This window comes from Apteryx rowi, unplaced genomic scaffold, assembly GCF_003343035.1.
Source record: "Apteryx rowi isolate R43461 unplaced genomic scaffold, aptRow1 scaffold_340, whole genome shotgun sequence".
Classification (NCBI taxonomy): Eukaryota; Metazoa; Chordata; class Aves; order Apterygiformes; family Apterygidae; genus Apteryx; species Apteryx rowi.
In genome coordinates, this window is record NW_020449864.1 from 948,319 (window position 1) to 972,765 (window position 24,447).

Below are 24,447 nucleotides of genomic sequence, written 5' to 3' on the forward strand. Positions count from 1 at the left end.
TCATATTGTTACCTCTGAGTACAATTTTCAAGTGTTAGATCAAATTAGAAAGCTGTCTTACAGGTTTGGATATTCTACGACATTCTGTACCACTTAAATGTTTTCAGCGCATTTGAATGAATAGGAGAATAAATTGACTGATGGTGTTTCAGACATCTGAGTCAAATCTGGGGAATTTAGAGATAACTATAATAGGATTCTTTCTTTTATTTCTCTCTCTCTCTTTTTTTTTTTTTTACTTTCCTGAAGTGGGTACTTTTCTGAAAGACTTCTCTATGGAATTTTAATTGAACTATTTATATGTCAAGAAGTCAGGGAGCATGCTTGTCATTCAAGGATTTGTAGTCCCCAGCCCTTCGAAACCAGATCAACAACCAGAGTTAGCAAGCATTCAGTTTGCCACCTCTGCCTTATCTTGTGTATAAGACAGAACACCTGGAATTGAAGAATGAAATATCTGTACAGTAAGTTGTGCAAAACCTCCAGTTCCCCTGATGCCAACATTATCACATTTGTTCTTCTCGATATCTCACTGTTCTGCAAGGAAGGAAACTTGTGCTGCAGAAAGTCTGCATCTCTAGCTGCTGGGAGACATTACTGCAAAACAAGCATCCACTCAGTACTTCAGTTTTTAGAAATGGAACTTGAAAAGAAAATTAAATATCCACAATTGAAAAATGCTACTTTGGTCCTAAATAACACCTGGCTTGCAGGAATGGGATCTAGTTACGGATGCTTTAAGTCAGAATTCCACTCACTAGTCTCTGGTCCAATATAGGCTATACGTTTGGCATGCTATACCACATCTGTAAAAGAGCAGAATTGCTTCTATGAAAAATTACTACCACCTATTTTTGAATTGAATGTTTCCATGTGCAAAAAGTTCCTCATGTAAAAGGGAAGTTTTGTTAGTTTGTGCAAGGAGGCTGTTTGATGGACAGGTTTCTTGTTACTGTAAATAAATAGTTGCATTCTTAGACCCACATTCCAAAGAGAACATACATTAACAGTTGCAGAAAATAGGTGTTTTATAAAGACTGGTGGTTTTGCTTGTTTGTTATTTGCAACAGTGGCAGTGTTTTACCACACTATTTAATGAAACACAACTTGCAATGTAAAGATCCCTTCAGTGAGAAAGCAGGCTTGGCATAAATGTAACTTTTTGACTTGTGTGTCTGTATAATTTGCAGATTTGCTACAACATTCAGTCTGTTTTGGTGCACCACTCTTTTTCTTCTTGCATATGACATGTCTGTCATATCATCTTTCAAAAACAACCTTGTTTTTCATAAATCAGGCTGGGTCTACTCAAAATCAGCACTGACTTCTTTGTGAAGAACTAGCTTGCACTCACTTTATTGGTAAACATTGAATTACCTTGAGACAGTATAAAGCACAGAATTATTCTGTGTTTAATGCTATACAAAATGTTGTGTTGTATCTTTCCGATGGGTCTTTTATCCCAAATCCTTTACTGGGAAAATCAAGTAGAAAGACTAGCATAAGTGAGTGAACAGAACTGATAAAGAAACTAAAAGGTTAAGGCAATGGAGAAAAAAACATGATTGAAAGAAAAGAGATCAAGATCTATTTTTGTGTGCAAGTGCAAATAATTTTCAGAATATACCCTGTTCCTTTCAGACTACTGAGTGTTTAGCTCGTTCACCTTGTTCATGGCACCATCAACTGTTAGCAGTAAGACCCACTAGTCTTTGACAATAACCAGAAATAGAAAGGGGCAAGTTTCCTTGCTGCCTAATAAAACAAGGTCAAACATTTATGAAAAGGTCTTGTTGAATTTAAAATATAATCACATTCATGTAGAGTTCTAGGATGTTTATATGGAGTTAGGAAAGCATTTGAATACTGTTTTACTATAATTTCTGTAGGTTTTAATTAGTTTTTATCTCTACTAACATTAACAGGGCACCTCTAAAAAATGTGGTGATTGATTCCAGGCACAGTTAGAAATGAGAACTTCATACTTTGATGTAATCTTTTGTTGTGTAATCTTTTTTTGTTGTTATTATTCTATGTATCTTTTTACAGCTTTTGCATTTCTCTGTCACTCTGGTTTAAAAACTCACTAAAGATGAATGATTCTATCACATGGCTAGAGATAATCTGTGGCAGAGAAAGAAAAGGCTTGTGTTTTAGGACACCATCTGCAAAGGAAAGTATTTGAGTAGAGTCTCCTCAGGAACGGATTCATTTCATAGGTCTCTGCAACACATCTTATCTTCAGCTTTTCCAAAGTAGCCATTACTACCAGATTTAATGGGTGTTTGAAAGATTTTCAATTTTATACTTTACAAGTCCTACGAAGCTCTGTGTAGGCTAAAAACATAAAATACGGTCAGAAATAGTCAAAATATGACTTGGTCTAATTTTCTTCTGTAGGTCACTCAACATCCTTCTCTAGTAATGTTTCACCTCCAGGTCTTATTCAACTATGTTCTGAGCTACATTAATTCATGCTCCAGGAAAGGAGCAACTCTCTTTCCTAACCAAGAACTGTGGGAAGATGACTGCTCTAAATAGTGCAGTAGTTAGTCTTAAGGATCAAGGACTTGCCATGGAAGTGGAAGCAGATTGAGAATCAGAGAAGAAAGTAAGTAAGCATGGTTTTTCTCACTCTTACCATAACACTGGATGAAGTTACTGTGGCTACATCCTTACCTAATAACACAGTTGTTTTTTTTTTCCTACACCTTGAGCAGAAGTTATTGGTGAACTGTTTGTTCTCTGAGGACCTCTTGCAGCTACTTATTAAACAACACAGAGCCTACATCAAACCCTCCTCTTCAAACCCTTCAAACCCTCCTCTTGGGAGGCATGATCAGAGCTGGCACAGCACAGTACTCTACAAAGCTCATGCAAACTGAGCAGTGAACAGGGATGTGGCCTCCTTCCCTTCCACAAAGAGGTCATCTTTTAATGCTACTAATGCAGTTTTGTTGGGCAAAAGTCCGACAATAGACTATTCATTGTATTTATAAGAATTTTGTTAAGTTCATGGTTGTCACTGCTTTCAGAATTAATTCTCCCAGAAACAAGATTAGACTGGAAGAGCCTGAAAACTCTCAGTACTTTCAGTATTAGTTGAATAATTGGAAGGGCAGCAGGACTGTACTTTTCACATCATTCTTTCTTCTGTAACAGTGACCTGCTTCATACAAGACTGACGCCCAGTGAAGGTACAGAACTGGTATGACAAAAATGTTAGGAGCAGAATAAAAAATAAGGTGGCAGCATCCTGTACAGAGTCAAACTAGTATGTTGACTGCATGAGGCTTGACTTTAGCTAATAATGAGTCCTTACATAAGTATTAAATCCAATAAAGTTCTGCAGCATCTCCAACAGCAACACACTTGTTGTGCAATATATTATTTATATGCAAATTGTGCTGATGTAAATGCCTTGATATACATGCTGATATAAATGCCTTGGTTTGCATATGCATAGGAAATTGCTAAACCTGTGAAGTGTATTAATTTATCTTTTATTGCACTCATTCTCCATTTAGATAGAAACAAGGAAGGGTCCTTTCTATTTAAGATAGTCTCCATAGTTGAAAACTTTAACATTATTAAATTGTAATACAACTCATACTGACGCTATGGATTTCATAACTAGACAAAATTTAGGGTTGAGGGAAGTAAGAGACAAAAAAAATCCAAATTTTCTCGCCCACCTCAGCCACCAAAAGCTCTCCCAGAAAAAAATCCTAATGAAGGCCCATCCAAACACAACAAGAGATATTTACTCCCACCTCAATGCTCTGCTAAGTTGATTGAACAGGTAGTTGTGATTAAGGAGTAATTTACATTAGGAACACTGAAGCATATAAAATGATGGAGCCCATAAATAGCTTGTTATTCAGAATCCCCCACAAAACTGAGAAAGAGTCAACTTCATTTTATGAATCTTTTGCATTGCTTTTACAAGCACCTAGGTAAAGAGCAGATGTAAAGATAAAACTTTATTTCATAATGCGTTATGATCATAAATCTCATTTGGATGTTTCCACTCACATTTAATTTTATATCAGTTCAAGCAATGGGACTACATTATTTCCATAAGTTGCATTCCATTCAGGACCAGACCATTCTCAGGAAGAAAGATGTACTGTCACTGCTTGCAGAGAGTTATTGATATGACAAGGTAATTGTAATAGTGCTTTATGCTTTGGGGAGTAATGTAACATAGCTCTGGTTCACAGAGAGCAGAGACACTTTAGTTATAATGTATGTGGTGTGGTGTGTTATTCTGTATTATTAGCCCTGCATGGTATTGCTGAAGAGGAATGGTGGTAAGTTAGTACTAATACAACAGGAAATAGAGTATTTGTAATTCCCTCCTTAACATCTGTTGCATAAAATGTAATTTGCTCATTTGTGCAAGCTGTGCTTCTTTAGAGGCAATCTCCAATCCTTTTTTGCATGTACCTGCCCTAAATTGTATAATTTGAATGTGGCCCAAAATGGCCTGCATTTTAATCTCATGTAATTCGAGAAAGCTGCAGCGAGCAACCTGCTTATTTAAATTATACCAAAAACAAAGCAACACAGGGGTATGAGTGACCAGAGAGTTAGACAGGAAGATTTCAAAGAGGGCTTGTGTTTTGCTTTACAAGAGGCAGAGTTCTCGGATCACCAGGAAGAATATTAAGGAAAGCAGTTAATATGTAGTTAAAGGAATCGTAATGCACATGAACATATGTTGTTTTACCTAATTTTGATCAACTTACAAGTAAAAATGTCTTTATTCTTTCAGTTGGGTTTAACACACCATCTGGTTTAATTATTCCTTAGGTAGTGCACTATAAAGTTAATAGTAACAGTATTGTTAAGCCAATCAGAATGTTTCTGCTGTGATTTTTCACCAGGGATGTTTCTCTTAAACCCATTGACTATGAGGTCAATGTAATAGGCTTTTGCATAAGTATTACATTTTGCCAGTGCTTAGCAGATGCTAGCTCAGGATTGTCACCTCTACATTGACTCAGATCTTATGCTTATTCAGTAAAAGAATTTAGTCATAATCCAAAACGTTCCTTTAAATTAGAGTTGCAGAAAATGACAAAAATCCTTTGTAAGCATTTTAATAAGAAAATGATTTAAATAGTTTTAAAATAGTTGAGAAGATGTGATGGCATTAAATATTCACAAGATTTCATAGGATTGTCTGTTAAAAGGAAATAAACTGCAGTTTATAAAATTCATGTTGATTAAAGAATCAAAATACCAAAGTCAATCTCAGTCCTCATTTCAACAAGAAAAGATATGCCCAGTGAGACTTCTGAAATCTGCTACTTTGATCAACTAGACATGTGAAATAAGGAGTGCTCATTATTCATTGTAATACCAGAGTGAAAGTCAGGATTTAGAGATTCACTCTGACATCTTTGAGTTGAAAAGTGATTTCAAGCAGTTTTGCATAATCCCATTTTTAGACAGTCTTGGTGAAGTTCAGCCTTCCACTGCTGCTGGCTTTCAGCAGGCCTTTTTTTTTTTTTTCAATCCTAGCTAAAAACTACTTCCTGTTGTTCGTCTTTAAAACTACTCTACTAAAATGGAATTTTGTAACAAATTCTTACACAACTGAACATTTTTCTATCACCCTAAAAAATTCTATTTTCCCTGATGGTGTTTCTGCACTGAGGGAAAAAAAGAAAAGAAAAAGAAAAAAGAATTTCAGAATAGAATTTCATTTCAAAGAATGCATAATAAATATGTGCTTTATGAAACACACAAAGAATATACTATTCTGAATTTAGCAGAAGAAAGAGAGAACATTTAAAATACATTACTGATAGGGGAGTGCTTGATATTCATAACATCATGACATTTGTACCTGTATTCTCGAATATAGCATTATATGTTCTAATTCCCTAATGAAGATTTCAGCAAAATATGTGACAAAGAATCTTAGATGATGGTCAGGAATTAAGAGAGCAGAAAGTGGCCTAAAGCCTTATCCATTGTATTGAGAAATTAAAAAATCATTTTAAAGCAAACAGGTGTTTTCATGATCCTTATGCCCATTGCAGCTTGACAAAATTTAGGACATAATACTGTTGCTCTAAATTACACCAGTTATATTGGTGTCTGATGATCCCATAAACTACAGGAGACAAGAAATAACTTCATTTCTCAAGACCTATACTAAATGGAGTTAATGGAAGAGAAATCCCTTGAGGTTTACTAAATCCCTAAAAACTTCATCCAGCTCAGGACTCTCTCAGCAGAAAACAGCTGGGCGCTGAGAAGGAGAAGCATCATATATCCTTGTGCTGTCCTTACACTTCCCTAGGTATCTGTTTATGGCTAGCGCTGAGGTTAGTTGGGCTGAATGACCTTTTGATATGACCAAGTACATTTGTTCTTATGTTTCAGCACAGAAAAAGAATGGAACTAAATACACTTGCAGTCCATAAAAAAATCATCAAAAAATACCAGACAACTTTGGGCACTTGAATGTGTTTTATCAACAGAACAAATGTTAACCAAAAGACAGGGGCCTCTCCCAGTACTGACTCATTTTGGGAAGTCCTAAAGATTAGTACGTTTTCACTGATGATACAATATAAACAAAAGAGACTCCAGCTTTAACTCTTGCAATTTGAACTTAAAAGGCCTTATCAACCCATCCAAAGGAGCTAAGCAAGATGCAAGAGATTTCAGGAGATGCAGGCTGCAATTCCCTGGTCAATTCTATGACTTTAGTGAAGACTGTCAGCAGAAAGTATAACGTCTCCCTCATCCCAGCCACATATTCCTACCCACATCCTTATGACAGGCCTAGCACTCTTGGAAACCATCTGTCTCAAAACTAACTTGACCAAAGAGGAAAGGGGGGGAGGGAATGGAGGGAAAGCAGGGGGGGGAGGGGGAGAGAGAGAGAGAGAGAGAGAGAAATATGTTGGATCTGGATCATTTTCCTGATAGGGCTCTCAGTGTGGCAGCTGCTTGAGTTTATGGTGACTTAAAGTGACTGTGAACCAAGGGCTGTAAAACATTCTTACTCTCGTTGGATACAGCAAATTGTTCTAATTTGTACCAAGTAACCAAAAAATACTCAGATATAGGAACACTTAAAAAATTTTGCTGGCTGGTTATTCTACTGTACATCATCATCTACACCATGAACTACTGGCAATTGGTGCTGGCAGTGGTTTAGACCCTACCACAGTATGTTTCCTGCTTCGAGGGAAAGCCAGCCTATGCACGTTCCACCCTTCCCAAATGCAAATAGGATGTGCCCTAAAGGAACCCATCTCAGTTTTGGGAACCTCTTGCTCTCCCCCATCTGACTTGCCCAGGAGAGGCACAACCCACAATTTGGGAAATTCAGTATTAGGGGAATCTTCAGGGGTCTACTTCTGATGAGGTATTGAACTGCTTTGGCACATAATGCCTTAAAGACTAGCAGTTGAGTGATATAATGGACTGTTTGTTGAAAACACACTGTAATAAGTTAACAGTTAGATATTACCACCTCATAGTTGCCTAATGTTAAGAAAAGCAGTATCATTATATAAGAACATGCCTGGAAGAGAACTCCTCGAGTCATCAAAACCAGTGTCTTGCTATCACAGACCATTGTGTATTACCATCTTTTTGTAAGTCAATTAAGTCCCACTTTAAACCTTTTTTTTTTTTTTTTTGCCTGGCACTACACTGGAAGGACATTCAAAAATCTCCTTCCTCTGATAATCAGAGTTCTTTCTTTTAAGTTCAAATTTAATTTGATATCAGTGTATATCCACTTAATCCTGAGCTTACATTGGCCTTTAGTTTCTTTGTTATTTATTCTTCTGATGTACTCATCATTATATCTCTCAGCTGTTGTTTGACTAAACACGCAAAGCACTTCTAAAATTCTCTTCTGCAGTAGACATTCCTTTCCTCTGAACTTGCAGAAATTCATGCTGATAATTAATGAACACATGATATTGTACTTTGTCTGACTGTAGCTCGTCCCCATTCAGTCTTCATACTTCCCATGCTTCAGTCTTCAACATCATCCACTGGTGTTACACTTCATCCTCTACCATATCCATAGCATTTTTAAATGCAGCCCAAATACCTTTCTCTTGATGTATGCAATCCAAATATATTTGCTTCTCGAAGCATTAGATGTAACGCATTCTTTGATGTTATTTCAACTTTTGACTGCAACACAAAATGTCCCAGACTCAGATTGTATTGAATGATGCTATGGTTATATCATTTGTTCTAAAACAGTAAAACCAGCCAAACAACAAATTCTACATACAGAGACTACTGCAAAAGCTATTTGATTTTATAAGTAAAAGGAAATGATTAATACTTTTCATTTAGTAGGAAACAGCTGCACTCCTAACTTTACTATCTGGAAAGCAGGAGAAGTAGCTGTTTAAAAAATCATATCCTTTTTAGCGAAAAATGGTTTAAACTTTGGGAATAATTGCTGTTGCCAATAGGTTGTTAGAACATTACTAGCAAAGCACTGAAATAAATTTATTAAGATTCAGAACCTTTTTAAATAATTAATTAATCAATGTGAAAGTGAACAAAAAATATAAACTGTTGGCCTATTCACACATATCAGCAGCCAAGGATACACAATTTCATCTTAGAATAAGTTCTACAGTCACTCACATACTACAGCAGCTACCTAAATTTATGGGAAACTGTTGAAAAGTAGAGTCTGAAAGTATGAACATAAAGTAGCCACTTAGTCACCTTTCTCCTTTTCTCTCATTCTCCCTCTTTTATTACATGTTCTAACAACATGATCAATTAAAAAAAAAATTCCAAATTAATATCTGCTAAGCTTTTTACCACAATTTTTGTAAATGGAGAACTACATATCCGAGGAACAAAAGATGTACGGAGACACAGTGAAGATTAAGCCTTACTCTTTTATTTTGCTCCCATGTCAACCAAGTACAAGTAAGCATTCTCAGGTTTTCCACCGTTTTAACAAATGCACTGTTCTTTTGAAAGGGGGTCAAATCAATGACATTTCTATGGAGAATCTGACACAACATTTTCTAACTACTGGGGTAATTTTTTTTTTCTCTAAATGCGGTTACAACAATTTGATCTTGAGTTTTAACATGCATGTACAAAAAAGTACCTTATATTAGTTTAACTTGGAAAGACTGTTCATGCAACAGTCTGATATACCAGCGCTGGGCATGTTTCCAGCTGCTGGCCAGAATCTGATCACCTTTTCCTAAGCAAGTTATTCAAGAAAGTAGTAAAAAACCCTCCTGTCTAACACCACCTGTCAGCTGGGCTTCAGACCAGGGCACCGGGCTGCGACAGCACCTGTTGCTCTGCTGGATGACCTCCTCATTACAGGGAAAGAAAGAAGAGTCATATTCATTCTAACAGACTTGGCAGTTCAGGTACTGCTCATCTCCAAACACTCCTGCGTCCATCCCAAAGACAGCTGCAGAGGGTAAACAGTAATAGCCTGAAATGACTTGGGTCATTTTTCTCAGACCAAACTCAGGATATTATAAGCAGTTTCTTTCTCTACCATCTTCAGTCTCTTACTGTGATCATATTCCTATCCATCCTGCATCAGGATCTAGATCTAGAGTGCTAGTAGCATAGTATACACACAACATCCAACTCTACACTGTGCCAAGCGTGTACATAATAAATTCCATAAAAAGCACCAGTTCAAAGAGCTGGAAAAAACTAAATCCAGGAAGGCCAAAATAATGCTTGAAGCCTCACAGAAGTGCTCTGAAGAACAAACTTTCACCAAACTCACCCCCATTTCCAAAGATGATTGTGCCACTAAATCGGTTCACAGCTTCAAAGACGGCTTTACCTCCTCATCTTGGGCTCAGAAAGCCATGGCAGCAAAAAATATCCCACTGATTTTCCCCTAAAATTGACTGGAAGATCATCTGCTTTCCAGTCATGGGCTAGTCATGGTGATACAGTCACCATCTCCATAAGCATGTATGGGAGGAAGATGGAATCGTGATTTTATGTGAAAATAAAGCTCCAAAATGCAAAAGTCTGTGCTCAGCAACATAAAAGATTCATCAAGCAATAGAAAACAGTACAAAATTCAATTTCAAATTTTCAAACAACTACATTGGTCTGTGAAAGTAACGTCTATTGGTATCTCCATTCTAAGAAAACATCTAAGTTTGTCATTCTTGAAGTGTAAGGAAAAAAAAAAGTTTCATGAAAGTGCTAGCATTATTGTGATACTAATTCCAACAAAAATAAGACTAACTGAATAAAATACAAACCCAATTTATTTAGATTAATTTATTGTCCATTCTTCTCTTACACAAAAAAAGAAAGACTTCTATAAATTAATTGAGCTATTTATCCTAGAAAGAGAGAGAGGGACATTCTTGTTGGCAGTGTTTTATGAACTTGAAAGGTAATGGGCCCATAAAACTACCTGACACTTGTTTTTGAGCTTCACAGAATTAGAGTATGTACCTCATACCTGAAGTGTCAAAAAGACCAGTTTCTTTTGATTCATCTAACAGCCAAATTTGCTACTCAAAAGAATTTGTTTCATAGATTTGTACTCCCTTTTCTTTAAAAAATAATAGAATCTAACTTTAAGTTCCTTGAGGTAGTAAGTCTTTTATCAAAGGCAAAAATAACTGCTGCATTATGCCTGTCCTGCAAAAAACATGCCACAAACACTTTTCCTCCATGTTATTGAAACATCCATATAAAATACATTTATGTTCAGAAACATTTTGTTAGTGTAAGATAATATTCCTCATGGTAAACTGAAGTTCATTCTCCATAAAGCTGCTTTTTCATATGTATAGAAACTAGTCAGGCAATGGAGGAAAAAAAGCCTACTATAAAATGAGGCTCAGGCTATGCATATACTTTTTATAAAAACAGTCAGAATCACTCTCAAAAAGAGACAGTCTGGGAACAAAAAATATTAATTTCCCAGTATTTGTATAAGCTCAATGTATACATGAAAAAGTTTTCAAATGTTTTTGCACTGACAGTGAGCATATTTTAAGAGTGATATCCCAAAACTACCTTTAGAAATCTAGCTGTTTTCAAGAAAAGGTGTATATTTTGTTTATATAGAAGTAAGAGCTACCAAATAAAATAATCAGACAGGTTTGAAATAGGTAGAGTTTGATAGATATTTTGATAACATTTGCATGAATTTCACATGTTGAAGCTGTGAAGCTCATATGAAAGGCTTTGTTAGCTTTACTGGCTCAGACGCTCATGCAAATCACCAATGTGTCGCTTCACCATCAGTCATCGTAAATCAGAGTTCAGAAATAAATGAATGTCGTCTTTCTTCACCATTAATTCTCTTTCATTATCTACAATTGATTTTAAAGGAGTCTTTTCAACTGTTTACAGACAATATATTATTCCTCATCTTGTGTGTGTAAGCCTGCTCAAAAGCCTTGTTGTCAGGAAATCAACGTTACGGTCATTTTCCTGGAATAATATTAACTGATAATATATGCAGGTTTTAAATATATCAAGCAACATTATTTTTTCATGCCTGAGTATAGCCCCAATAACAGCTACTTTCAACATGAAATAAAATACATTTCTATGGTTATTGCTATTGTATTCTTTAGAGCAGGATGTTGCAATAGTGGATGAACCTCCTGGAAGAGATTCCAGCTGTGTTAGTATGTGCAGCAACTGAATTAGTTACCCAACATACCTTCCAAAAAATACTGACTTTCCTATGATTTTTCCTCCCAACTAAAGTACTACAGATGTTGGGAATCAACATTTTGATGGTCCATAACAGCTTTTAATAACTCCTCTAAGACAGTTCTTTCATTAAGCAAAGGGATCGAAGTGGGCATTCTCACCTTCCTTAGGTACAGCTTGCTAGTCAGCAAGTAATGCTTCAGACACAGATGCCTCTGGAAAAGGTGCTACAGAGACAAGGCTGGATACAGAATTCACTACCCACTTTGCTGGCAAGCAAGCACTCAACTCAACTCCTAGCTTTCTTTAAATGATTTGCAGCTGTAACCATATCTAACGCCCTATAGATCAGTAAAGCTATTTATTTTGCAGTCCTTGAAAGACAAAGAACTGGTGTTATCAAGACTTAAATACTGAAGTGCTCTGATATGATCTTAGGGGAAAAGAGTCATGGAAGAAAAACATACTACATTTCTTTACTGATCAAATTATTCCTAAATGAAACACAACTACTCCTCTCAAAAATCCAGACAAGATATAAATTAACCAATAGGATACATTCGTTTCCAATGAAGTAAAATTAAAATGGATGATCTGGAGTATCATACGGCTTACTTGTATGTGTATCCATGTGTTTATAAATCAGTCAGTCCTGAGACTTTGGAAGAGGAAAAGCAACCAGCACATAAATAAGCTTAAGTATGAACTCATATTTTTTTTCTTTTTTTTAAATGTATAGAATTTTCTCCTCTGGTTGCCTGTTTGACAGCTGTACTGGATTTGAAAAGCACTTGGTTGATTTTTAAAGAAATGCTGTCAAAGTCAGCAAATCCAAGTTAAAATCCAACTTCCAATTCTTTTTCACAAGTCAGCAAGCAAAATTCACAATTTAACTTCCTCTCTCCTTTCTTTAAATGTATTTTTTTTTCTTTTTAACTGGGGTTTCCAAATTACCTTCCCATTAAAAAAAAAGGAGGGGGGGTATCTCTCCTCTTCAGAAAAAAAAATAAAATAATGAATTTGGAGATGTGAGAAATATTGTTATATTTCCATAACTCAAGTTAAGTTCAGTTACAGTGCTACGTCTTGGGAATAAATATGTGCATTTATAGAAATATACACTGTCCCAATAAAGACAGGAGAAGAGTAAGTCAGAAAGCAGAAAGCAGAACATGAAACAGACAGAAAGCCTACATTAGAAACACTGTCCTTTGACTTTACAGGAAAGATTTGAAATTTTCATTCCATATGCTTTATGTGGTCAGCCAAAAATTACTTTTTCCTGACCCCTTTCACACAAGGACCATGAGCAGCTGGGTCTGTTTTAAGTTCTAGCTTCCCGACATACACTTTTGAGAGAGCTGTTCCTGTTCCATAACTGGAAAAACATACATTATCCAGCCAAAACACAGGTGTGCTTTGTAACACAAAACATGCATAACCTGAATGATATTATCACGTATCTGAAATGTAGACATCCTTGTTAAATTGAATGGCATGAAACAGGGCTCTCCAGCATTTCAGTCATGTAAGAGTCACATGACAGGAGACTGCTTTAAACATGCAGTTCTACCGTACTTCCCTACAATGCTATATTGCTTGTACTGCCTGAAAAATTCCCCACCCCTCTTCCAAACAATGATAGAATGGCAACTTAAAATGTTTATCCAAATTACGTGCATTGAAAGTGAAGGCATATTTTGTTTCTCAAAAGCTCAATTCTAATCCTCTGTTCATAGTCATATCTGCTTATATGTACATTAATATACATTTAATATAATTAAAACTATAGGAGAAAAGTTAGACTCTAATTTTGGATCTGTTATATACTCTGTGCACTATCAATTAACACTGCCAGTTTACTAAGCTCTAATAAGATACTCACATGCAAACCTACTGTATGCCCCATCACAGGCAGACAACCTGATGCATGTGGAACGAGCACGAGCAACCCCAACTCCCAAACACCTTCATGGCTAGCAGTTGAGAGAAAAAAAGTCCCTACACATATATCAAGTTGATCTGTCTGAGAAGTCACTGGCAAACCAACACGGTTCACATAGGTGTACTTGTCAGACCTAGTAACAGACCAAGCGCTTCCAAAAGCGTCAAGACAAACAGTAAGGCTGATTCACTTGACCTTAGTTAAGAAAAATAAAAAAGAAGTGAAAAAACGTAGCAAAACTATTATTGGGACCCAATACTCCCAATACTGACATCAAATTCTAAAAGCAGCTCTCAGGAAGGAAGTAGACATCGGTTATTACAAGTAGTGAAGAGAAAAGCAGCACAATATATGGAGAATGTGCTCTAATAAGGTAATGTAGGAAATGTTTTCATCATTTTTACAAATTTGGTCTACAGCTGATGGAGAAATAAAACACAGAAATTTCAAGGGCTTCACTTAAAGAATGAGATAGGCAGTAGCTTCATTTTATTTTGCATCTGTGCTTATATTAAAACATCAAGAGGACGAGATTACTTTCATTCTGTGAAATTGAGGATTTTGAAGCAAGTCCCTTCCCTCTATATAAAAAAAAAATCATCTGATAAATTATTAAGCAACAGTTCTCAGTCTTACATATATTCAGTGCAAAATCAGTCTTATAAAGTCAATGTTAAATTTGTGTCAAAGGATACACTGGCTTACCTATACTCCTGTCAAATGTCAAAAGGGAAAAAGATAAGGATTAAGCTGTTTCATAGGGATTGCTTTTGAAATCCCAGCAACTCAAGAATTATAAACTGTTTTAAAACTAATTTCTTGGAATTATATCTAAAATACCTGAAATCCATTTATTATAATTACAAGTGGCAGTTCATGTAACTTGTTATCACCCTAACAGTTCACAGGAGCATTTCACAAGACTCTGTGAAAGCATGGGAAAGGGAGCCCATGTAACACCATAAAGCCTTAAAAAGTCCCTTCAGCAAGACATTCTAAAAAAGATTATATTAAAAGATAATGGCATTTTAGACAGGATTAATATAGATGTTCTAATTGTACAGGCAGCAAAAACAGATTTGCCCAGCTGTTAAGCAAAAAATGTCTGTGAATGAAAAAACAGCGTTGAGCATATGTGTCACGGAAAAGGTTAAAAGTAGGTAACATTCCTAGAACAAAACCATATTGATAAAAGAATTGAGTATAGAAGACAACAAATCTCTCTCGATGACAAGGATTGTAAGAATAGCATTTACACCGAAGAATGTGGAATTGGAGGAACACCTCAGGTCATTAAACCATGTCATGAAAGACAACCATTTAATATAAGCCTGTTTTCATAAATAGCTTTTAGTTTCCAGAGGATGGGGGATGGTGGTGGTGGCACTTTAATGCTCAGTGAAAACCTTACCTGCTCAAGTAATCAAGACAAGCATTTCCAGTCTTTCTTTGCCCTTACAGCTTCTTATATATACATACACATTGTACAACTCTTTTAAAATTTTTCTTATCATAAGGTAGATAAAAGTGATTTAACTATGCCTTAAGCACACTGCAAAAAGTTGCATGGTGCAAATGTGCTCAATCTTTTCTATAGAAGAGACTTACAAAATGAGAAGATGACAAAGGCAAAGTGGGCAACCTTTGGAGCACTGATCTAAAATTCACCTTGCTTCCACCTTTTGGGGCAAGACATTATTTTTAGAGTAACCAGAGCATGAAAATACTTGCAATGAAACTGGAGAAATTACAGTAAGACAAACAAATTACAAAAAATGTTCATGATACAAGACTTTTCCAAAGATGTTTTCAGAAATTCCCAGTAATTTATGCCAACCATATCCCTCAGTTTGTACAGATCTTGACCTAAGGTCTTAACAGATCTGTATCAAAGCCTATGCTTCTGTGGTTTATCTTCCCCACCCCAATACAGAACCAGTTACTTAGCATTAAACATTTAAATATTAAGTATGAGGCTTGAAAATAAAACAAGTAATATTTTAAAGAGGCAATCATGAAAGACTGGATTCATCTGATAACATAAATGTTAATAATTAAGCAAGTTTTCTAAGCTCCTTTTACAGTCAACAGAAACAGGCATTTTTATAGTCTACAGAAACAGGCACTTATGCAGCACAATTTAGCTCAAATTACAGCAGATATCTAAAACGGGTCACATGAATTGCACTCTAAAAATGTCTATTTTTCCATTGACTTTAAAAGGAGATGATTGCAACAAGTTCAGATGTAGATGACTATACTGCAGAACTCTAAAGCAAGGAAAGATGAATCTTACTCAGAGGGAACTGTATGTATTTTCCAGTCATACCTTTTAATGCAATAGGATCTGAGTTCCAGAACATATATGCTTGTTTTTTTTCTAGCTGCAGTTGATAGCCTAATAGAAAAAACATCCATGGAAATTCTTTAAAAGATATCTTTAAAGTATCATTAGTTGCCTGGATTCTTTTTTTATTATTATTATTACAGGCCCAAAGATAAAAATATTCTAGCTGACAGCAGGCATTCTAGACAGATTCAGACCATACCACCACAGTTTTGTCCTAAATTTTGTAGGTGAATTTCCAGGCAAAAAAAACTCAGGAAGACCAAACAAGTCCAGGTATTAGGATATATAAAGATGATGTGTTAAATCAAATGCCTTGGATCAGGCAATTTCAGGGAAACTACCACCTTTAACATTCAGTGTGAATAAATTCTAGAGTGTATCAGGGTTTTTTTTATTTATTTATTGATGTGCCTTGCATTGAGCACACATACATGCAAACACATACATATTCTCTTACCTTAAAATGAACGTTCAATAAAATAGTACTGGCAGTGTACATAGAAGAATCTCTGGTATACACTTCTGATTCGTTTTCAATAAATTATTTTCAGTATTAACTCAGATTAGTACATTAGCTCAATTCAGTAAAAAATTTTGTAATTTCATGATTCAAGTCTATATCCAAAACTACTTTGGAATATGCCACTATACAAAAAGAATGGAAAAGTAAACACACTTCAAATGATTTTTTTTTTAACATGACACACTTCTTTCAGGTGGTAGAAAAGTGTCTGTTCAAAGTTTATTTGTTTCAACAAAAACAGAAACCTCTGAGCCCTTTCACTAACACCAGAGAATGCTATCAGTACCAGATAACCTTCTATAATGACCATTACACTCATATTTAGCCTAGTTGAAAGCAAGATAACAAGAAGTGCCAGAAGTCACTGTTCCCATAGTATTTCTGAGTATATGTCTGCATTTCTGTTTGCATTTCAACCATTTAATGAAAAGTGCAGGAGCTTAGCATAAACCCACTTCTATCATCTGGCTAAGTTATTCTGCCAAACTTTGCATCAGCATAGCTCAGAGGAAAAATTAAATATTTCACTAAGAGGGGTGCAGACTTCTGAAAGTTTCAAAAGTGGTACAGGCTTACGGACTTAATAGCATCACAGATTGTCAAAGTGACATTTCTTAAAACACATTTGTCAAAATCAAAGTCCTAAGATAATCAGAAAAAAAAAAAAAGCTCTAAGAGCAAAGGTAAAAGCCACTATAAATTCAGCTATGATTACTGAGAGCACAATAAAAATTGCCTTCTTTTTCTTTTTGATAGAATTCAGAAATCAAACTTTTTTTTCATATCCAGTAATTTCTTGTTTCTGTAAGAATTCAGGACCCTTTTCTCATATGATCATCTCAAACGATACAGCTTTGTCAGCTAATGGAACTAGCTGATTCTACCGCTATGCTTAACACAAATAGTCACTACGATTCTGCTCTACAACAGATGAAAATCAGTCCAACCAACACAACTTGTAATGTGAAATGTTACTTATCTCTTAAGTATTCTGCTCTGGGCTTTTCTTTAGTCTTTGGTACATGAAATACATACAGAACACATCTGTTATCATTGCTCTGGAATTAACCTCCACACAAAATAGAAAAGATTAAACATAAAGTCAGTCCTCATTCCAAGCATTCAAAGCACTAAACAGAACAAGGGGGTCATAACTTGAGTCGCTACTTTCAGTCCTAGACAAGGACCGAAGGCTTTATTTTGCCAGACATATGATCCTAAAAATATCAAAAGATTCTGCCTTGTTAAAACACACTCTTGTTAGAGGAACAGGAGCTGCCAGTGGTGGAAAGCTCTTAAAGATGAAAAAAGTGAGGATAAGTTGAAAGCACACATTAAGATGGGCTACAGGAGAACAAGGCAGAGAACATCAAAACTGAAAATACATCGTATCAACCTACAGCCTCGAAGAGAATGGTAGCTGCAGGTAAAATAGGACACAGACGTCTCCCTAGCTATACTTCACATTTTCTCCAACAGTAGCATACCTTTTAGCACAAGAAATTATATTTCATCCTACAGAAGTAACTTCTTTATTGTTGTATTGGGCCACAGGTACCTAAATGAAGTGCGAAGAGATTCCAAACCCAGAAGGATGTTTGGTAACTAGCTGTTAATCGAGAAAGAACCAAAAGTTTTGTTGCTTAGAGACCACTCTGGAAAATAACCATGTTCCTCATCCAGAGTTAGATAAGGTACTTTTCTGTATCTGAGAGCAAACAAGTGTCTGAAGAAACGTGTCAAAAGCAGTCCATCCAAGGCCTAAAATAAGACACAGGCCATAAAGTCAACAGGCAAAGTGTACATCTAATAAACACATATTTGGCATGGCAGACACTGGTGTAGTTGCTGGTATATGTTTTTCACATAATAATCTTATGGTTAGAGCACTCACTAAGAAAGCAGGAGATGTAAAAATAAATTACATTTAAAAACTGAGAAATGTCATCCCTCCCCATTCTAGCAGAATGCCCACTCACAAGGCTGGTCGCAGTGAAGGACTCACTACTTCTTCAATGGAGTCACTAAGCAAAGAATAAAAGATTAACAGGGGCAGAGGGAAAGAAGACACAGTCTAGACTGTCATTATGTACTTGTCCATGACAAAGGGGCTCTAGTCCGTGCTTATAATATTCTTTTAATAGTATATGCTATGAACATCACTGTGTATTGAATAAACAGGAAAAAAAAAAAAGAGTAAGACAAAGTGGTCTCAATCTCTCTCCTATCAGTCCCACTGGGAGACTCCTCATCCTCATATTTAATTAACATATCCATTTCTTTGTAGTTCTCCCTCCATCTCTGCTTCCCAATATATCCATCTGTATCAGTTGTTATACTTGCAACCGAAGTCGTAGTTAACAGAATTCAAATACATTTGAGAAACTGTAAATGATAATTCCCAACCTTAAAGGGTTGAATTCACTATTAAAAGCAATGACAAGAAGACAGTTCTCATGCTAGTGCCAGCTGCATCTATGTAGTAGATCATCTGGACAGATTACAACTCAACTGGTCAGATAGCCTAAATGTCAGTTCGGTGCTCACATTAACAGGTGGTATGTTGTAGAGGCCATTAAGTTTAAAGCACCCCTTTTAATTCAAAAAGTGAACCCTCTCAAAAAGGAGCAGCTGGGGTGTTGCATAAAGAGACTGAATTTTAATATCTTTCTTATTTAATGCCATAAAAGTATTATTTTTGATTTCTATACACAAACTTGACTGAAGAAAGTTTGAACATTGACAGTTGCTCTATACATTACATTTAGTCAATGTGCAGAGTTTGGGGAAAATACCAGCACAGTAAATCTTGCAGAAAATATAATGAAACTACAGATCATTTGTACAGATTAATAAATCTGTCTTTTTCATTTGTTTTTAAAAAAAAAAGCGGAAAAAGTGATCTGGATGATACAGGATCAGTAATAGGAGCTGTAGCCCCTCACTGAGAGGTCACTTACTTGCATCCAACATAAATCAGTAGTGACCATTTATCATTTGACGACTGTTCAGCAACTATGTGTGATGCTACAGTAGTGCATGTTGGAGAGGTTTCCAGGCGACAGTCAGAGCTAACTGACATCCTTGCTGAGGGTATTAAATAGCATAAAAGAACACTTAGGCCTAAAGACCATAATAGCCTTTGTTTTCTCTAAAGAAAGTAATTCCAGAACAGTACAGTGAAAAAATTGTACTTCTCAAATAAGTACCCAATGTGTATGAATAAGATCTGTTCCAGGTGAGGTCAGTATAATAATAATTTGCAAGGGAATTATTTACATTTTGCATAGTACCACATCAAATCTTCGAGATTTTTGCATTTATTTATACTAAGGGTTTGATTTTTTCTGCTCAGCAAATTCCACAGACTTAAATGTGAGACTGCAGTATCAGTCATTTAATATGACCTGTCAGTATTTCATCATTGCAATGTTTTTATTTTGCATTCAGCAAGCAAAAGAAATAATGAATTAGGAGAACACTTCCTCTTTTCTTCTCTCATAACTGTAAAAGAAGCTGCACATCTCTTTACCAAGCATAATTGTAGAGTTACAGGAAAAATTTTGATTTTGGACTTTGGATGATTTTTTTTAGTATTATCACCACTGATTCAGCATAAATACTGGGCTTCATATTACACTGTCTTCCAAATGGAATATTTAAAACAAGAAGGTGAATTTTCCAAATAGCATTCAGTTTTGGTAATGCCTTTCAATAATCTGTTTTGCTTGCCCTAAACAGCAAAACCTATCACACCATGGGGATGTAATGTTCTACTCCTTATGCTTATGCAACAGTATAAAATAAGGAAAGTCAAAAACTCATAACTGCCACAACTTTGCTAAAGCTGATTCAAACATTTTTTAAAGAGTCATCATTTACATACAAAAATCATGCCAAATACAAGCACCTCAATATTTACAGCAACGCAAACTCAATAAACGCACTCAAAACTCACTCTGATTTGAAAACATGCTTAGATTTCTGATGACACAGCTGGCATACAGCTTTGATATCACATAAAATTTTCTTAATTTGACCAAACTTGCTAACATGAGAAAATGTAAATACCAGTAACAGAAAGAGAGAGAAAAAAAAATCCATGTACCTTCACAACACAGAAACAACTTAAACTTATAGATACTTCTCCCTGGTCTGCTACCGTTCATGAAACTAGTACGCTGAATTCATGCCTGGAATCAAAAAATTTAACAGCTCCTATAATTCTGAATCGCAGTTCAAGGTGTTCACTCTGTACCAGGATAGTGTCTTTCAAGACTGTTTTTACATTTACATGTGTTTCTGGTAAGTAAACTAACTCTTTGGTAGTTGTGATAGAAGTGGGCTTATATAAACAGACTATTTTAGCTACTTCATGTTTGCCTTCTTCTGTCGAGAGCCCACCAAATCAGAACATTTTTCTTTGGGAGGAGAATATTACACTATATTTATCACTATAGCAACTAACCTAATTGATTTGATGCAGGTTTCTCTTCCACCATAGGATGGAGCCACTATCCCTAAGTATAATCTAAACATTTAAGGAAGAAAAAAATGGTCAACTTATCATTTTACCATGACAAAGAGAACATAATTGGCTTCAGAAATTAAAGTATAAATGAAAGTCTCATGGACTGCACATATATATCCTGGACACGCTTTATAAATATCTGTTTAGCTGTCAAGTGGAACTGAGAGTATGGTATTCACTGGTTGCTGCCACTAATAGGGATGATTGTGCTGTACAGCAAATATATTCCCAGAAATAAAAATCCAAACACTAATAAGAAGGGGAAGAAACATTCACATAACTGATTTTGCATAAGCTTAGTCAGGCTAATAAATAAAAAAAGAAAATAAGCAAGATAGACTGAAAGTTTTGCTTATAGTGTTATAAAAATATAGAAAAATATAAAAGTTCTGATTTTTTGAAGCTGCAGGGTTTGACATAAGTACAGTAAAATGATACAGTGTGAGATAATCAGATATGAGGTATTGTATTTACTTTAATAACATATTCACCTTATATTGTTTTTCATGCTTGATGTAAGAGATATAAGTTAGCATAGTTCCATATATCTAACTATAAGATGTGTGAAAAAACTATGGAACACCTTACATTCAAGCAAATACTTTTCTATTACTTTTTAAGAAATACAGCAAGATTGTTATCCTTAAAACATTGCTACCCTCCAAATTATGTTTTTTTTCAAAAAATAAGGCATCAGAAGAAAAAGGCCTGAATAAACCCTAGATGATTTTGAGAAGAATTCATAAAATTTACTAGAAATATCTCCACAATTTTTTCCTTGATTTTTAGACATCTTCACCCTTTCCACAGGGCAAAAACAGTTTAACAATTTTTCAAATACTATAGCAACCAGGTAAGATGTAAATGATGCTTCATTAACATTTGGAATCAGAGTTATCAAATCAGTGAAACATTACATAAATGATGGAGTGTTTTGACACTGCATATTTTATGCTGCATGGTGTTTTTCAGCTCTATATGGCATGAAGAGTGTACTACATGTTTGAGGAATACCATCTATTCTGGCTGATAGAAGTCATTAGAAAATGATCATTTAAGCACACCAGAAATTGTCTTCAAACATCAGCTAACATTTGCATTGTTCAGCATCAGTAAACAGTACCAAAAATAAATAATGAACAAGATCTAACAATTCAAATTAACAACTTCTTTCCTTCAGTTCTTAACTCTTTCAACTCCACTGTTGAAAATAAATCATTTTTTAAGTGTCTGAGTTCACAGTTAACTCTTTCTTAGGCTATGCTTGTAGAAGGTATATTCACAGAAGAATTTGGATATTCTCATAAAAATCCTGGGACCCTCCAGAGATTTCTGATGCAAACTTAATATTTTCAACTACTATTATCCAGCTGAATTCTCCTTACACTTTAACAATTCATCCTTCAATATGCACTTTCTGAGGCACTTATCTCCCAGTATGCATATAAATTATTTTAAATCTCACTAAGTTGTTTAGAACACCCTTTTTACACCCATTTATTAGCACATCGAATATGGCATTAAGCACAAAATGGAAGTATTTTAAAGTGTGTTTTTTTGATATGATTTTTAATGAGAAGTATAATGCAAAATGTATTAAATTACAAAAAGGAATTAAAGAAAATGTTATTGATGGGATAAGCCTCTTTCACTGTTAAGGCAGTGAATGAATGTCAGTATCAAGAGTCCCTGTAACATGCAAAGTAGTGAACTAAAGCTTATGTTATCCAATTACAATCTTGTTTCAGAAAAATAGAGAAATATCTCTGTTTTTCCAACCTGTATAATAAGGCTGGGGGGAATGCAATTGAGGGTTAAGAAATGCAGTAGGCATGCTCCTGAAAACCAGAACACATTTCCTATTCATCATTACCTACACCTATTACAGCTCAACATGACAAGCCTAGTGCAAAGTCTTTTATGCTACAGCTAATGAAAGGCATACACACTACAGGTAAATTACAGATCACAGTCAGCTCTGGTTGGGAAAATACAGTGTAGATTCATTCTGGCAAAGTTGTGCTAGTCCCTCCTGATAAATTACTTATTATTATTATTATTATTATTATTATTATTGCATAGAAACTGTTTTTTTTCTGTTCTTCTTGCTGAAAGATTCCCACTCTGGTACTATGGACAAACTTGAATTCCCCAGCAGTATGGGCATTAACTGTATTTATATTACATAACTGCTTGAAAATTACAGTTGCTAAGAGCATTAAAATGAAGCAAGAAGAAATAAAGACGTTTTAAAGCATTAATACTCCAGACACTTGATTCCTGCAGATGTCAAACCAGTGCAATTAATGGGCAGAGAATCTATCAAGCCTGCAAAAGAACTGTACAAAACTCAACTGCTCATCTAGTAGCAGCTCTAAAACTGATAGCGTGGCTTTACTGTGCTGCTGAGGATGTGCTAAGGAAGCTCTGGGGCTTGTTCCAATGCAATTTCACAGTCAGGGAATCACATATGATCGCAGTGATGTTAAGACATCTGTCACTGGACTAAGTACGCGCTTCCTAAAGGAGTTAACATAAACAAAATAGCTCCTGTTCATGGAAAGTGGATTAGAGTAAGAGAGTGTGTATGAAGAGGGAGCAGTCCTGAAGAGAGCTGGTAACATCTGATAATAAACAGCAAGCACTGGATCACAGGTACTACAGCTAAAAAGTTTGTTCATAAGATGCAAGAAATGTTTCTGTTTGGATCCGAAATGCCACATCTACAACCTAAGGACACCTGATGCTCCCAAGAAACAGCAATATTAAAGCATTGGTCTACCTGCTTTATCATGGGGCAGCGGGAGCAGGGGAGAGGAGGAGAGGCAGTAAGTCTAAGGTGCAGGAGCTACGCCTGGCTGCTTCAGATCTTGGCCTTTGCCCGAAGCATCACCTCAGACAGGAAGGGTGTGGATTTACGTCCAGGAAAAACACCAGGGCAAATATGTACTTACTGCAGTAAGCGATCAGGAGACTAGCCAGGATCATGATGGCCCAGAGAGTTGAGGACATGCTTGGCAAGGCGTTGGCATCTTTCCTACTGCTTCTCCTGGGAGATGGAGCCATTGAAGCCACTTCCCCGGAGGGTGGGAAAAGTCAGAGAGGTTCACCAGCCAGCTCTCCCCTTGACTGATGGCCTTTCTCCAGGCGTAATCCCAAAGCAAGGCATCTTCCACACACCAGGGGCACGTCAGCAGCCACGCGGTCCTGCTGCAGGAAGCATCTTCCAGCCAGAAAGCCAAGGCGACTTAAAGTGTGCAAGACTTCGTGGCCTCAGCCAGGTTTCCTCCCATTACGGTGGCGAGATTCACGAGCGAGGTGGATCTGGGGCGGGGAGGACGGGACGCCTGGCGGGATGCCGAGCTTTGACGAGGTCCCACAAACGAGCCTTCCTTTTTTTTTTTTTTAAATTT

The 24,447-nt window shown here is 36.0% G+C and overlaps 1 protein-coding gene across 1 annotated transcript in view; it reads right to left on the reverse strand.

Moving 5' to 3' along the window:
* FAM19A5 (family with sequence similarity 19 member A5, C-C motif chemokine like) overlaps positions 1-24,100 on the reverse strand; it is a 359,554-nt gene extending 335,454 nt beyond the window's left edge. Inside the window, exon 1 of the mRNA XM_026072408.1 lies at positions 23,989-24,100. Coding sequence (XP_025928193.1) covers positions 23,989-24,100 — 112 coding nt within the window. The remainder of the gene's footprint in view (positions 1-23,988) is intronic.
* Positions 24,101-24,447: the final 347 nt, after the last annotated feature.